The sequence below is a fragment of the Gopherus flavomarginatus genome, chromosome 9, assembly GCF_025201925.1.
Source record: "Gopherus flavomarginatus isolate rGopFla2 chromosome 9, rGopFla2.mat.asm, whole genome shotgun sequence".
In the NCBI taxonomy this organism is placed as follows: Eukaryota; Metazoa; Chordata; order Testudines; family Testudinidae; genus Gopherus; species Gopherus flavomarginatus.
This window is the reverse complement of record NC_066625.1, coordinates 20,113,365-20,128,067: the sequence shown is the minus strand read 5'-3', so window position 1 is coordinate 20,128,067 and position 14,703 is coordinate 20,113,365. Positions and strand designations below refer to the sequence as shown.

At 44.1% G+C, this 14,703-nt stretch overlaps 1 protein-coding gene across 1 annotated transcript in view; it reads left to right on the top strand.

Annotated features, from left to right (window-relative positions):
- BMERB1 (bMERB domain containing 1) overlaps positions 1 to 14,703 on the top strand; it is an 85,930-nt gene that overhangs the window by 62,460 nt on the left and 8,767 nt on the right. Inside the window, exons 3-4 of the mRNA XM_050967774.1 lie at positions 6,152 to 6,225; positions 14,196 to 14,310. Coding sequence (XP_050823731.1) covers positions 6,152 to 6,225; positions 14,196 to 14,310 — 189 coding nt within the window. The remainder of the gene's footprint in view (positions 1 to 6,151; positions 6,226 to 14,195; positions 14,311 to 14,703) is intronic.

Here is a 14,703-nt window from a genome sequence, read left to right as displayed (position 1 = left end):
AAGGAGGTCATAATGAAGATTATCCAATAGGCATGTGCGGCACATTTCATTAGGATGTGCACACAGGGAATTTTATTTTTTTATTTTTAAAGGCGCACATCATAGAGGTTGGGGTGTGTGGGGGGGTGCAGGGTATGGGAAGGGGTGCGGTGTGCGTGAAGGGGCTCAGGGCTAGAGATTGGAGCAGAGGAGGGGTTCAGGGTGTATGAGGGAGCTCAGGGAAGGGGCTTGGGGTGCAGGAGGGGTTCGGAGTGCAGGAGGGGGCTCAGGGCAGGGGGTTGGGTTGCAGGAAGGGTGTTGGGTGCGGCAGGGGGCTCAGGGCAAGAAGTTGGGGTGCAAGAGGGGCACAGGGTGCAGGCAGGAGGCTCAGGGCAGGGAGTTGTGGGGCAAGTGCTGCTTACCTGCAGCGGCACGCTCCCTGCCTGCCTGACCTGACCCCATGCCGCGCCACTCACCATGGCCCTGTGCGGCCCCTGGGGGGGCGGGCACGGGACTCCGAGTTCTGCCCTTGCCACACCTCCAGGTACCTCCCCCAAACCTCCCATTGCCGCGGTTCCCCATTCCCGGCCAATGGGAGCTGCGGGGGGTAGTACCTGAAGCAATGCACAGAGCCCTCTGCCTCCCAGGGACATGGTACCATGCCAGCCGCTTCTGAGAGTGGTGCAGCCTGCGGCACTATGGGAAGGAAGCAAATCCCACGGCTTCCAGATCCAAAGCCCTGAGGGGCTGGATTCGGCCTGTGGGCATGAGAGTGTGCCTGGGCACACCCAGCACACCCCGTGCACACACCTATGATTATCCCACTGACACCATCTGTGAGGACAGAAACCAGACCTGGAAGGAATAGCCATTACTCCCTTCTTACATAAACAAAGGAGCAGGGAAGATGGAGATAAACAAAGCAGCAAGCAATAAAAGGATCAGCATGTTTTAATAGCAATAAAAGCAGCTGAAGGATAGGTCTTTGGGGAGGCCAGTGTAGGGGACTGAGGGAGGATGTGAGCTCAATTTGTGATTAAGATCTTGCTTGTGACAGAAATGCCTACTTTCCCACTCCTCACTTAATTCTATAGTTTGATTTCATTATCCTTTGCTCTCTCTCTGATTGTGTCTCATATGAGTCTGCTACAGTTCTGGGCCTTCTAGCACAAAGTCCCCTTGCAATTCCCTGTGCTATCATATCCTCTGCCACATTCAAAAGGCTTGAGTAATAGGAATTGTGCAATAATATAATCATAAGGATGGAGTGTGTAGCAAACATTCAGCAGAAATACAGCTGACTTAGAGAATCAACTGCTGGAACTGGAGTATGTGAAACAGGGAGTCTGTAGGTGGGTGCAGACAGAGCTAGTATTGCTGATCTGGGAAAGATACCTGAGCAGAACAATGTATCTTCAAGGCTAATTTTTATATTCTTTTTCTTCTTTGAAATGTGATTTGGAAACAGCAGCCCCAGAAACAGCCCTCAGCTGCAGTACATGAGCATAAGCACAGTGCTGCTAATGAAGCTGAATTCAAATGTTAATCTAAAATGTAGTATTTGTTGGGAAGATTGCTAGATCACAATGATTGCGAGATCATCAACATTTGCAATGTACTGCTGCTTCTACCAATGATTATGAATGCCACCCTCTGAGGTGCTATTAGCTTCAATGGGAGCTGATAATGCTCAGCACTTCACAGAACTGGGTCTTAGGGTATGTCTACACTACAAAATTAGGTTGATTTTATAGAAGTCAATTTTAAAAAATCGATTTTATACAGTCGATTGTGTATGTCCCCACTAAGCGCATTAAGTTGGCGGAGTGTGTCCTCACTACTGTGGCTAGCATCGACTCACGGAGCGGTGCACTGTGGGAAGCTATCCCACAGTTTCTGCAGTCTCTGCTGCCCATTGGAATTATGGGTTAAGCTCCCAATGCCTGATGGGGCATAAACATTGTAGGAGGTGGTTTTGGGTACATGTCATCACTCTCCTCTCCTCTCCCTCCATCCCTCCCTCCCTCCCTCTGTGAAAGCAACTGCAGACAATAATTTTGCACCTTTTTGCCTGGGTTACCTGTGCACATGCCATAGCATGGCAAGTATGGAGCCCACTCAGCTCACCGCTGCTGTTGTGAGCACTGTAAACACCTCACGCATTATCCTGCAGTATGTGCAGAGCCTAGCTAGGAGCCAGCACGAGGATGATTGTGAGGAGGACATGGACACAGATGTTCTTGAAAGCACAGGCTGTGGCAATTGGGCCATCATAGCGGCAGTGGGGCTGGTTGATACAGTGGAATGCTGATTCTGTGCTCGGCAAACAAGCACAAACTGGTGGAACCGCATAGTGTTGCAGGTATGCGATGATTCCCAGTGGCAGCGAAACTTTCGGATGTGTAAGGCTACTTTCCTAGAACTCTGTGAGTTGCTTTCCCCTGCCCTGAAGCGCAGGAATATCAACATGAGAGCTGCCCTGATTGTTGAGAAGTGAGTGGCGATAGCACTGTGAAAGCTTACAATGCCTGACTGCTACTGGTCAGTCAGGAATCAATTTGGAGTGGGCAAATCTGCTGTGAGGCTGCTGTGATCCAAGTAGCCAATGCAATCACTGACCTTCTGCCAACAAGGGTAGTGACTCTGGAAAATGTGCAGGTCATCGTGGATGGCTTTGCTGCAATGGGGTTCCCTAATTTTGGTGGGGTAATAGGTGGAACACATATCCCCATCTTGGCAATGTACCACCTTGCCAGCCAGTACATAAACCGCAAGGGGTACTTCTCAATGGTGCTGGAAGCACTGGTGAATCACAAAGGACGTTTCACTGACATCAGCATGGGATGGCTGGGAAAGATGCATGATGCTCGCATCTTTAGGAACTCTGGGCTGTTTGAGCAACTGCAAGAAGGAACTTACTTCCCAGATCAGAAAATGACTGTTGGGGATGTTGAAATGCCAATAGTTATCCTTGGAGACCCAGCCTACCCCGTGCTCCAATGGCTCATGAAGCCATGCATAGGCAGCCTGGACAGTAGTAAGGAGCAGTTCAACTATAGGCTAAGCAAGTGCAGAATGGTGGTAGAATGTGCCTTTTGATTTTTAAAAGCTCACTGGTGCTGTTTGCTGACTAGGTTAGACCTCAGTGCAACCAATATTCCCATTGCATCCGACGAAGTGGGTATTCACCCACGAAAGCTCATGCTCCAATACATCTGTTAGTCTATAAGGTGCCACAGGACTCTTTGCTGCTAATATTCCCATTGTTATTACTGCTTGCTGTGTGCTCCATAATATCTGTGAGAGTGACGGGGAGCCATTTATGGTGGGGTGGGAGATTGAGGCAAATTGCCTGGCTGCCAATTTTGAACAGCCAGACACCGGGGCAATTAGAAGAGCACAGGTAGGCACACTGCGCATCAGAGAGGTTTTGAAAACCAGTTTCATGAGTAGCCAGGCTACGGTGTGACCATTGTGTGTGTTTCTCCTTGATGCAAACCCCCTCTCTTTGTTGATTTTAACTCCCTGTAAGCCAACCACCCCACCCTCCCTTCGATCACAGCTGCAATCTGCAATAACCTCAGAGACAGAGATGATAGGGGGAGCATAGAAATATTTGCACCTGCGGGAGGGAAACAGAATTCAGTTTCCAGGCAGCCATGGTAAGCCAAAGGGTACGCGGGTTTAGCTTCTAATGCCTTCATAACACATGGGAATGTTTTCAAACTGCAGTGCCCTCCTTTCCCATAGCAAGCAATGCTGGTTGGGTTTGCCATTTAAAAGGAGGGGCTGCGGTTTTTGGGTGGATGTGCAGCACACACCTTTCCCCCCCTTCCCCTGGTGTGGCTATTTGGGATGATCCCTTCACCCTCCCTCTCCCCACCCTCATGCGGCTATTCTCAGGGTTGATCCCTTTTACCCAAGCAAAACAGCCCAGCAAGAACGGGGTCCTTTTACTGATCCCTTACAAAAATTCCCCTATTTCAACCAGGTGACCATGAATGATATCATTCTCCTGAGGTTAACACAGAAAGATATAGACCAAATGTTGCTTGAATGCGACCAAAACCCAGGACCATTTGCTACCATGCTTTGTGCTGCAATGATTCTAGACTACTTGCTACTGGCTTGGCATGGTAAAGTGCCCAGAAACCTTCTGCAAAGGCTTTCAGAGTACCTCCAGGAGAGCTTCATGGAGATGTCCCTGGAGGATTCCCACTCCATCCCCATACACGTTAAAAGACTTTTCCAGTAGCTGTACTGGCCGCAAATGCATCCCAAGTCTTCACGGCAAATCAAACATTAAACTATTGTTTTTAAACCCTGTACTGTAGTTACAAATGTGCACTCACAGAAGGGCCTTCTCTGACTTCAGGGTCAGGGATCCCGCTTTGGGAGGGTATTGGCTCCAGGGTGATGAAAAGGTCCTGGCTGCTGGGGAGAATGAATACACTGCTTGCCTGCTGCACATTCTCCTCCTCCTCTTCCTCCTCCACAAAATCCTCCTCCATGTTGTGTGAGACACCCCCTTGCAGGTGTCCACGGACAGTGGTGGGGTAGTGGTAGGGTCCCCCCTTAGAATGCCATGCAGCTGGTCATAGAAGCAGCATATATGGGGCTCTGACAAAGAACAACTGTTTGCCTCCTTTGTCTTTTGGTAGGCTTGCCTGAGCTCCTTGACTTTCATGCAGCACTGCTGTGTGTCCCTGTTGTAGCCTGTGTCCATCATGCCCTGTGCAATTTTGGCATATGTATTTGCATTTCTTCTTTTTGGTTGGAGTTCTGCCTGCACAGATTCTTCTCTCCGTACAGCAGTCAGACCCAGTGTCTCGCGTTAGGTCTATGCTGGAGCTCGTTTGTGATTCTGGGGGGGGACTGCAAGGTCATCTGTGCTGCTGAGCTCGTCACGCTGGACCAAACAGGAAATGAAATTCAAAAGTTTCTGGGGCTTTTCTTGTGTACCTGGCTAGTGCATCAGAGTTGAAAGTGCTGTCCAGAGTGGTCACATTGGAGCACTCTGGGATAGCTCCCGGAGGCCAATAACATTAATTTGTGTCCGCTCTACCCCAAATTCGACCCAGCAAGGTCAATTTTAGTGCTACTCCCCTCACTGGGGAGGAGTACAGAAATTGATTTTAAGAGCCCTATAGGTCAAAGGAACGGGGTTGCTTGTGTAGATGCATTCATTATAAAATCGACCAACACGGCTAAATTCGACCTAACTCTGTAGTGTAGACCAGGGCTTAGTTATCTTACATTATTCTCTACCTATTGTACTTATCTGGCCTCCGTTACTATACTATCTGAGCACCTCACAATCAGGGCCAGCTCCAGGCACCAGCGCAGCAAGAGGGTGCTTGGGGCAGCCAACGGAAAGGGACAGCACATCTGGCTCTTTGGCGGCAATTTGGCGGTGGGTCCCTCAGTCCCTCTCGGAAGGATGAAGCGGCGGCAGTAGAGCTGCTGCTGATCACGGCTTTTTTTTTTTTTTTTTTTTTGCCGCTTGGGGTGGCAAAAATGCTGGAGCCAGCTCTGCTCACAATCTTTATCTTCACACCACAAATACTATTATCCCCATTTTAATAGCTGGGGAACTGTGGCACAGAGAGATCTGCTCAACATCACAGAGGAAGTCAGTGGTAAAATAAATAATTGAACCATTGTCTCCCAAGTCCCAGGCTACTAGTCTAACCACTGAACCATTCTCTCTTTCATGCTTATACTCTCCCTTTTCCCTAGTGAATGCCAGCTGAACTGTAGCAATCAGGGATTGCCCTGCTTATTGCTGTAGCCCTTGCCACAGTTCCACTGCTGATTTATTAAATATGCAGGTGCCCATTTTCAGAGGTAGGGCGAGATGCAGAAAAGGAAAAAGTAGGTAATGTGACAATAAAAATATATAGATTAGGTCTGCATGGTATAAAAAGCACTGATAGGAGAGGTCACCTGGTAGGGCATTATAATGGAGGATATTTGTTCTGCAACACTGTGCGTTGAAAGGTGTCTGTGACTGATGGCAGTTTGGTGCATGGGCTAAATATCCGTGCCTCAAGCAGATGCATGAAGCCCCAAAGAAAGGGCTGTACTACAGGTTTCACAGGTGTTTTATCTCGACCCACAAATAAATGTAACATGTATGTATGGTTCTGATGTGCTTTTTCTGTTTCTGCAGGATGGATGACATTCAGCTGTGCAAGGACATCATGAACCTTAAACAGGAGCTGCAGAATTTAGTAGCAATTCCAGGTAATTTCTATGCCAACCTTACAAAGTGCTTTGAAAAACAGAAACTCTTCTAGGGGCCAGATACCTGCAACCCCAAGCCAGGCGCAATCCCTTTCACTGTCATTTCCATCCCTCTTTGTGTGTTTCCTGCACTTTGCTCTCTTCTAATGTCCTTATTTTCACTCAGGTTTTGTTTGCTCTTCCTTCAGCTCTCTATTTTTCTGAAATTCTTTGCGTATTTCATCTGCCCCTTCTGATGGCCAGGACTGCAAATATCACTCCAACAAACTGCATTATTCCAAGATTCTTTCAATCCCTTGAAAATCTTATGAGAACCACTGTTGACAAACTATGTTGACGCATTATGTGAGGGAGAGTGTGCTAAAGAATGGAAAACGTTGATGGATATGGAACACCTGGTGATGGTCTGATGGGAAATTAAACCTTGGATGTGAGTTTTTGTGTGTTTCCTAGAGATACTAATTAATTGTTACTCCCTATAAGCCACGCTATAACCTAAGAAAACAGTTGAAAGTATGAGGCTTTCCAGAGAGGGTTGAGGAAAAGGTCTAGTCCATGTTTACCTGAATCTTTAAGGGCCTGATCCTAAATTCTCAACAGCTTCATTGCTCCAAGTATGTGCAGAATCCTCCTTGGGCACAGTCCTGGAGTCCTTACTCAGTAAAAACTCCCACTGAAATCCATCGATAACTTTCTTTTAGTAAGAACTTCACGGGTTGGCCTTCTTGTTATTTTAGCTCAGCTATTCCTCCTGTTACTTTGCAAAATACTGAGCCACCATCTTATTCCAAAAAAGGAACATGGGGCTTGACCCTACAAGCATTTACTTCTGTGATAAGCCCTGGGTAGGCTCTGTTGACTCCTGTGTGTCTGTGACCAAAAGCAGAATTTGGCCCATTCCCATTGATTTTACTGTACACCCCATCTTATGAATTCATGCCAAACCTTCAATTCCTCAGTGTATTCTGGCTATACATTTTGTGAATCCTTTAGTCAACGTAGTGTTACTCAGCAGCTGAGATTGTGGGGGAGGGGGTATTTTATTTTTACCACCTTTTGAACAACCTTTATTCATTCTCTAATAAACTTTTTTAAAGGATTGTGCACTTGCTGACATTAGCATGAATGCAAAATCAGTGCCACAATCACACTCCCAGAGCCAAAGAACCTGAAATACTCTTTGTCTGTTCCTAGTCACTGATCTTTCACTCCACAATTAAATCTTTGCAGGGTTTACCTCTCTCTCACCCATGAATCTACTGTTGGCAGAGGTTTTGATCCAGAGGGGGATGGCAAAAGGTTTTGATCCAGAAAATGAGATTAGTTCCACTGCCATACATGGGAATTATTAGAAGGGTGGGGGGTTACCAGAGCATGGCTACTCGCTTTTAATAAAGTAATGAAATGGCCTTGTATCATTCAGATGAACATAATTTCCTCTGGGGCAGAACTTTGGCTAAGAAGTTATAATTAGATATGAAATCTTCCATGAGCCTTTCAAAAAGAACAATACAATCCACCTAGAATGGCTTAAATAAAAATTAACAACCTCAGGTAAAGCTGAATCCCGTGTTTGTATTTTTAGTTTATCTTAAATAAAAAACGTAGTAATGCTAATTAGGATTGTGTCCAGTGGATAGTAGAACTCAGTGAAGCAAACCGTTCCTGTAATGACATGAGATATTTTAATAAGAATAATATGTGCATTGACTGAGATGTTTTCTTTACCACAGCAATTTGTTCTGTTAACCCCATGCTGTATTATTAAATGCAGCAGATTTGCTTTCCCTTGGCAGGCTCTGGTAATGATAATGCATCAGTGTATTCATGACCCTGTGAACACTGGATCTAGATTCCACAGTAAGGTTTCCTACGTAAGTTCTGCAGCATAGTGTAATGCCATGTCCCTGTGTGGATCATCAGTAGAGGGGACTGAACCTAAGACTTCTGCATCTAAATATAGATAGACTTCTGCATCTAAATATGCCCAAGCTAAAAGACTCATCTTTGTCAGCCAAGATTGTAGCAGGCTTCCATATGTGCACTAGACACCCCACTAGGAGACAGAGTGCCACATTGTGTGAGGGCAGGTTACAACAGCCTTGCTGAATTCAGCAATGAGCTAGAAACTCTGAGGAAGGGGGAAATGCCTAGAAATGCATTAAGAAAATTAGCCTTTTATTTCTTAAATCAAATTATATGCAACAATATAAAATTGATACTGAGGTCAGAAATGTTTTAAATCAGCTTTGCACTCACTTTGTACAGGTGGAAATGACTTGGCAAGGTGCAAGGTCACAGAGAATCAAGGCTGAGAGGAAAAATCTTGCCCCCTTGTGTGCCAGCTGAAAGTGGAGTTGTCTGGAACTCAATAGCCCATCTTGATTTACAGAGCATAACTGTAATTCTGAATGGGGATTCTGGCAGCACAAAATCTCCCATAAGTGGAGAGAGAGTCCTCCCCCGGCCCCCGTTTGAATTCAATCCTCTTGGTCCCTTGCTGTAGGGGACATTTTGGAGTAGGAAAGGTGTGGCTTGCACATGCACTGCAACTATATTTGCTGGTGTAATGCCCACTGGTGGGGTGGTGGAGGTGTTACACAAGAGCTCTGCTTAGAGCAGGACTGAGGTTGCTTTAAGTTTTATCAGACTGAAGTGGTTCCCTGACTGTCCCCAGGATCATACATGTGAGGGGAAGAAGAGGTAGCAGAAAGTCACTGTTGCCATGTACATCCCCAGTCTGCCAAGCACTGCTGTGGTGCTCCTGGGATTTTGGTCCCTCAGGCAGTGCTTATATGAGAGGTGGGGGAAAAGAAAGGTTTGCAGTACTAGCAAAAAACAGTTTTTTAAAATTGAGCTGGTTTGCTGAGGGACACTCTTTAAACACTGTCTTACCAAACCTGCTGCTCCCATTTTAAGCACCTGGGGCCTAGGCATAAGTCATTAAAAACTCTTAAATAGACTTCCAGGACAACACTGATTCACAATTGCTGCTTATATGTACAAATGTGCCTCATACAAGCCAATAAGTACAACTACGCCAGAAGTATGTACGGGGCCTATAGTACCTTTCAGAAATAATTTACTTTTACCCAACCGTTAGGGTGGGTTTTGAGTCTTCTAGTCATTTGTCCTTTATTTTTCCACTTATCATTGTGAGAAAAACTTCACAGCTAGCAAGCAAGGTAAAAGAGAAGAAAAAACCTTGCCAGAAATGAAACAGCAGGTCAGTCATAAAATAGGAAGCTGATCACATCTACACTTCCCCCCTCTGAGCCCAGTAGACAAATAGCAGCATTTCTCAGTGGGATAAGAAGCTTTCCACGTTTCATGCACATCTAACAAAATACATTCATGTTTCTTTTTTTTTTCTTCTTGACATTATCTCAGCTACTTTTGCGCCAAATGAGTCCTCCAATATTTTGCTAACACATGTATGGGATGAATAGTACGCAATGGAGAATAATTCAAGCAGAGGTTATTTTGTAAAAGATTGTGAATGCTGCATAGATAACAAGTAAGAATGATCTACTCTTACTAGTGCTCCTGTATTCAAACCTCTCATTTAAACTTCTGTTTACTTATACTTAGGACTACTTTTTCCTAGAAACACCCTCCCACAGCTTAAATTACAAAGTTTTAATTAAGTAAAGTTTAATATACGGCAGTTCTTTCTTAGACCGTAGCACACTGTGCACCATGCACCACCCAGCAATCCTTTCTAAGAGTCATATTTGCATATCTGACTATTTAGCATTTATTTCCAGCAGTGCCAGCTGTTGGCAAATTCACATACAGAATATTTGAATATTAAGCGCAGGCAATGGGATTAAGAAATATAGGGCTGTTGGCCTTTGCACAGTATTAAATGCTAGCATTGGGATTTTCCCAGCCTAGAGAAACATGGACTAAAGCAATTGTCATGCCTTTTATGTATATTTTGTCTGTGCTGTGTATGAGCCAGCTCATGCTCCCATTGGTTTCAATGGACATATTGCATTGACTTAAATGGGAACAGGAGTAGGCTTTCAGTAAAAGGAAATAGCTGAATAAGGACTGTAGGACCCAGGACTCAATCTGCATTTACTTGTCAGCAGATCCCCAAAAGGGTGGGGTGGGGGGACAATCTGCATGTGAGTTTGTCCCCACAGCTCTCTCCCCTTTCACACCTGGCCTTCCATAAGAGGATCCATGTGTTTTGATCCCACTGATGGCTCTTCACCTGGAGATAGAGAAGATGGTGGTGTTGTAACAATTGGAGCATAGCAGGCCTGCTGCAGTGGTGAGTCCAAGTGAGGAAAGTGGATGGAAGCTTATGAATGGTTCAGTCATCTGTATTAACAAATGGTGTTGGAAAAAGGTAACAAAAGTCCAACTGCAACTGTTACATAAAATTGTTTATAAAAATTAGTAAAAGTGAAAAACAGAAAGACTAAATTAATCTAAACAAAAGGGCTTTACTGATAAAATTCAAAGACTGTGTTGAGATCATACCTGGTAAACTAGAAGAGTGTTGTACTGGAATTTAATAGACTATATGTGATGTCAGAAGTTAGGTCTGATGGTGAACAAATAATGAGAGGATGGACTATTCTGTCCGTTAACCCCTTTTTGAGAGGGCTTAAAAAGAGACTTTGGGGCTGAGCACCTGTGAACTGGCAGGAAATTCCTGAAGGAGGGAAAAGGCCTGTAGGCCTCCATCCCATTCCCCTCCAGGGACTTGGTCCTTCACCTGTGGCCCTAGAAGGTTACTGCATCATCTTCAAGTCCAGACCTTGGCACTTCCTCAGGGTCACGTGGTCATCACCATTCCATAAACCAGAGACACGTGAGATCCTGATTATTTCCCGTTCCCTTGCATGTTCCCCTTTCTTCCCCACTCTTTTCCTCCTATCTTCTCGCTCTCTTGTCTTTCCATGTGATTTGATCTTGAGGTCAGTTGTAGCACATGGCACCAGCACAATCAGATAAGACAGCCCATCCAGCTCTAGCCAGCTCTGCCCAGCCTGAGATAGACCAGTAGGAGAGGGGCCAAATCAAACAGATGACACCCCAGACCAGGAAATAAGCCAGAGCTCAGAGCAGTGCTGTTGTGGCAGACTTGCCAATCCAAAGCATCTGTCTATGACTGACCTGCAGCTTGGAATTCTCCATCAACAAAAGCTGTATTTTCTCCACCTTTATTAGCCTGTTTCTTCTTCCCCTCCTGTCTGCTGGTCAAAAGCAGAATTTTTTTTTTAACCATCCTTTACAATGATGTTTAATGTTGGACAGTGACAGAGTCATGCTAATACTGCTGACTCTTCAGGCCCATTTATTCCAGCTCAGTTGATGTAAGTGTCATAATGGTGGCTGGTCCCTACCTTCCAGGATGGGAGAGGGAGGCTCATTGCAACATGGTCCAGCAGTTGTCAGTTTTAAGAATCCTTTTTTATTTTTGCTGAACATGTTAAGATTAAGTATTCATTGACATTATGCCCAAGTATTCCCCCCTCCCCATGCCCATTTTAGGTAACAATAAGGAATCTTTGAAGAACCAACAGAATTTGATAACAACATGCACACTTAATCTTTTGAATAAAATATTATTTTCATAAAAACTAAAAATACTTCTTGTGAAAAACAAAGTAGCCTTGTTGTGCATTACAAATTGTTTATTTCCTCTTTCACTGGCAAACCGTAACATACAGTTCTCGAAGGAATAATGATTTTCCAGCTCTAAAAGCCAACTTTCAAAATGCCTTTATTCCATTTTTTAAAGATGTGGATTTATTGCAGAAATTTCCAGTGGGAAATACAGCTGGAGCCCTTGGGCAAATCATTAAGCTGTAATAAAAAACTCTTTTCAAATGTCTGGATTTTTAGAAGTATTAGGAGCCCTTATAAATTTGGTCAATAAACAAGATATACTGAATGCATCACAATGTAGATGTGTCCCAGGGACTTTCAATATACTTGACTCAATTTGATGTTTCTCTGAGCTCAGTTCCACACCTCCACTACTGAAAACAAAAATTCTTGATTTAATGTGAAGCTTTGTTTTCTCTCATAAACATTTTGAATTCTTTAAGGAAATGTATGGGCTAGGTTCCCCTCTAGCTTTCCCATCACTGTTCCACTTGCTCAGTTTTAGCCCTAGGGAGTTTTGTCTTAACTATATTTGTTTTATACCTTTGAACTATATCTCCCCTAAGCCCTCATATTTACAATTTTAGCATGTGACAGCCAAATCTATCATTCAACAGAAACGATCGTTTTCAGACAATCTAGTCATGATAAATTGGCTCTGGTTTTGCCTGATTAACTAGGACAATATTGATTACACTGGCTTTGAAATGTTGGGTAAATAATAGTTTTATTTAGCTCCACTATAATGTAATAATTCTACTACCTGACTTTTATCAGAGTTGATGTTTTGATGCTGCTGTATGTACCAAATTACACTGAGAGAGGCAGAGCTGTCACATAGGTTGCTCCATTTTATCTGAGGCCTGATCACATTCCCATATTAAGTGAATGGGAGTTTTGCCATTATTCTATATCCATTGTGCCCTTACTTAAAAATGCTCTTCTTAAAGAGATTAGGAAAATAAACTCTAAATGATGCCATGGAGAGATTTCTAGACTGAAAATTTACCAAAGGTTTTGAACTTATGAATGTTTTTTTATTAATATCACAGTAGAGCTATTGTGCTAGGCACCGTGCAAACGTGCAGCAAGAGACAGTCTCTGCCCTGAAGGGCTTACACTTTACATAGACAAGACAGACAAAGAGTGGCAGGGGAAATAGAGATACAGTGACTAGAGCTGGTTAGGAATTTTCTAGTGGAATGATTTTCCAAATAAAATAGCCTTTTGGTAAGATTGAAATTTTTCATTTGGCCAAAAGATTTCAATTTTGCAGAAAATTTGATTTTCCATTAGGCAAATTGAAATGATGGCTCCTCATCTGTCCACCTGGAAGGCTCTTGTCAATTTCACTTTCTGCCTAAGGGAAAAGCAGGTGGCTGAGCACCCTGGCTCTCCAGCAGCCAGGCTGAAGCGGCTGTGGAGAGCCTGGGTGCGCAGCCTCTGGCTGCCTGCCTTGAAGACTCTTGTCAATTTCTCTTTCTGCCTGCAGGTCGAAAGTGAAGTTGCCAAGAGCCTTTCATGGAGGTACCCAAAAAATTCCCCTGTAATTCTCCCCAAACAATATTTTTCTGGAAATCCCCTCCCATGAAAATTTTGCACTTTTAACTTTTCATCCTGATTTGGGAAAAATGGAAAAACATGTTTTTCAAAACATGCAGATTTTCACAGTCAGAGATTTCTATTTTCTGGCTAGTCATAACAATGATTTGTCCAACACCACATTGCAGCTCAGTGAGAGTGCTGGTAGCCAAACTCACATCTCCTGATACCCACTCCAGTGTCCTAGTGGTAGGACAGCTGGGCAACCAGCTGTGGCTGGAACAGGTGTTGGAGCAGGAGCAGGAGCAAGCACTGACTGAAGCCAGGGTCAGAAACAGGAGCATCCTGGAGCAGAAGCAGTCTGTCAGAATAACCAGGTAGTAGGGAGCATCCTCAACAAGGTATCAACATTGGACTACAGTGCCTTGCTTTCATTATGAGCCTATATACTTTCCTTGGGGTCACCTTTCCAGAACCTGGAAATTATCTCAAATGAACACAATTTACTGATTAACCTTATGTATTTGCACTGAAAAAAATGTTTCCCTTTCTCACTATATCCATTCACTCCTGACCCTTTCTGTAAAGAGTGGATTGTTGCCTTGTGGTTTCAGGAGAAGCAGGGAAGAATATTTACCAAATAATAAAATGTCTTGAATATTATGGCCTGGAAAATTATGACCCTGGATCATGCCCTGCTCTCCTGCTGTAAATCTGGACAAAGGCCATTGACTTTCATTGGTCAAATGTTAGAAATCCGAGTACCTAACCCTTGTCTTATTCTTTCTGTTTTTGATCAGAAAAAGAAAAAACAAAAATGCAGAAACAAAGAGAGGATGAATTGATTCAGAAGATCCATAAACTGGTGCAAAAAAGAGATTTTCTTGTAGATGATGCAGAGGTGGAGAGATTAAGGTAAGGATTGAAAGTGCCTGAATTTGTTTCAGAAACTTAGCAGGCCAAATAGAGTACCTGATACACTTTGGTGTCTTCAAACACTGCATGAGGCTAAACGCCTCTCTGTGGCACCACATGAAATGCATTCAAACTGGATCACTATGTCTCTTTCTCTCTCTATTTCATAATTTTACTTAATCTTCTGATCACAGCTACCAAGGATTAATGTCCCTTTGAATTTATTACAAGAAAATATCTGAGCCCTTTACTGTTATGAAAAAAGCTGGGCTGGACCCACTCAGGCCTGGTCTACACTAAAAATTAGATTCGCCTAGCTATGTTGCTCAGAGCTCAGAAAAAGTTTGCACCTTGAACACCGCAGTTATGTTGACCTAACTCCTGGTGTAGACA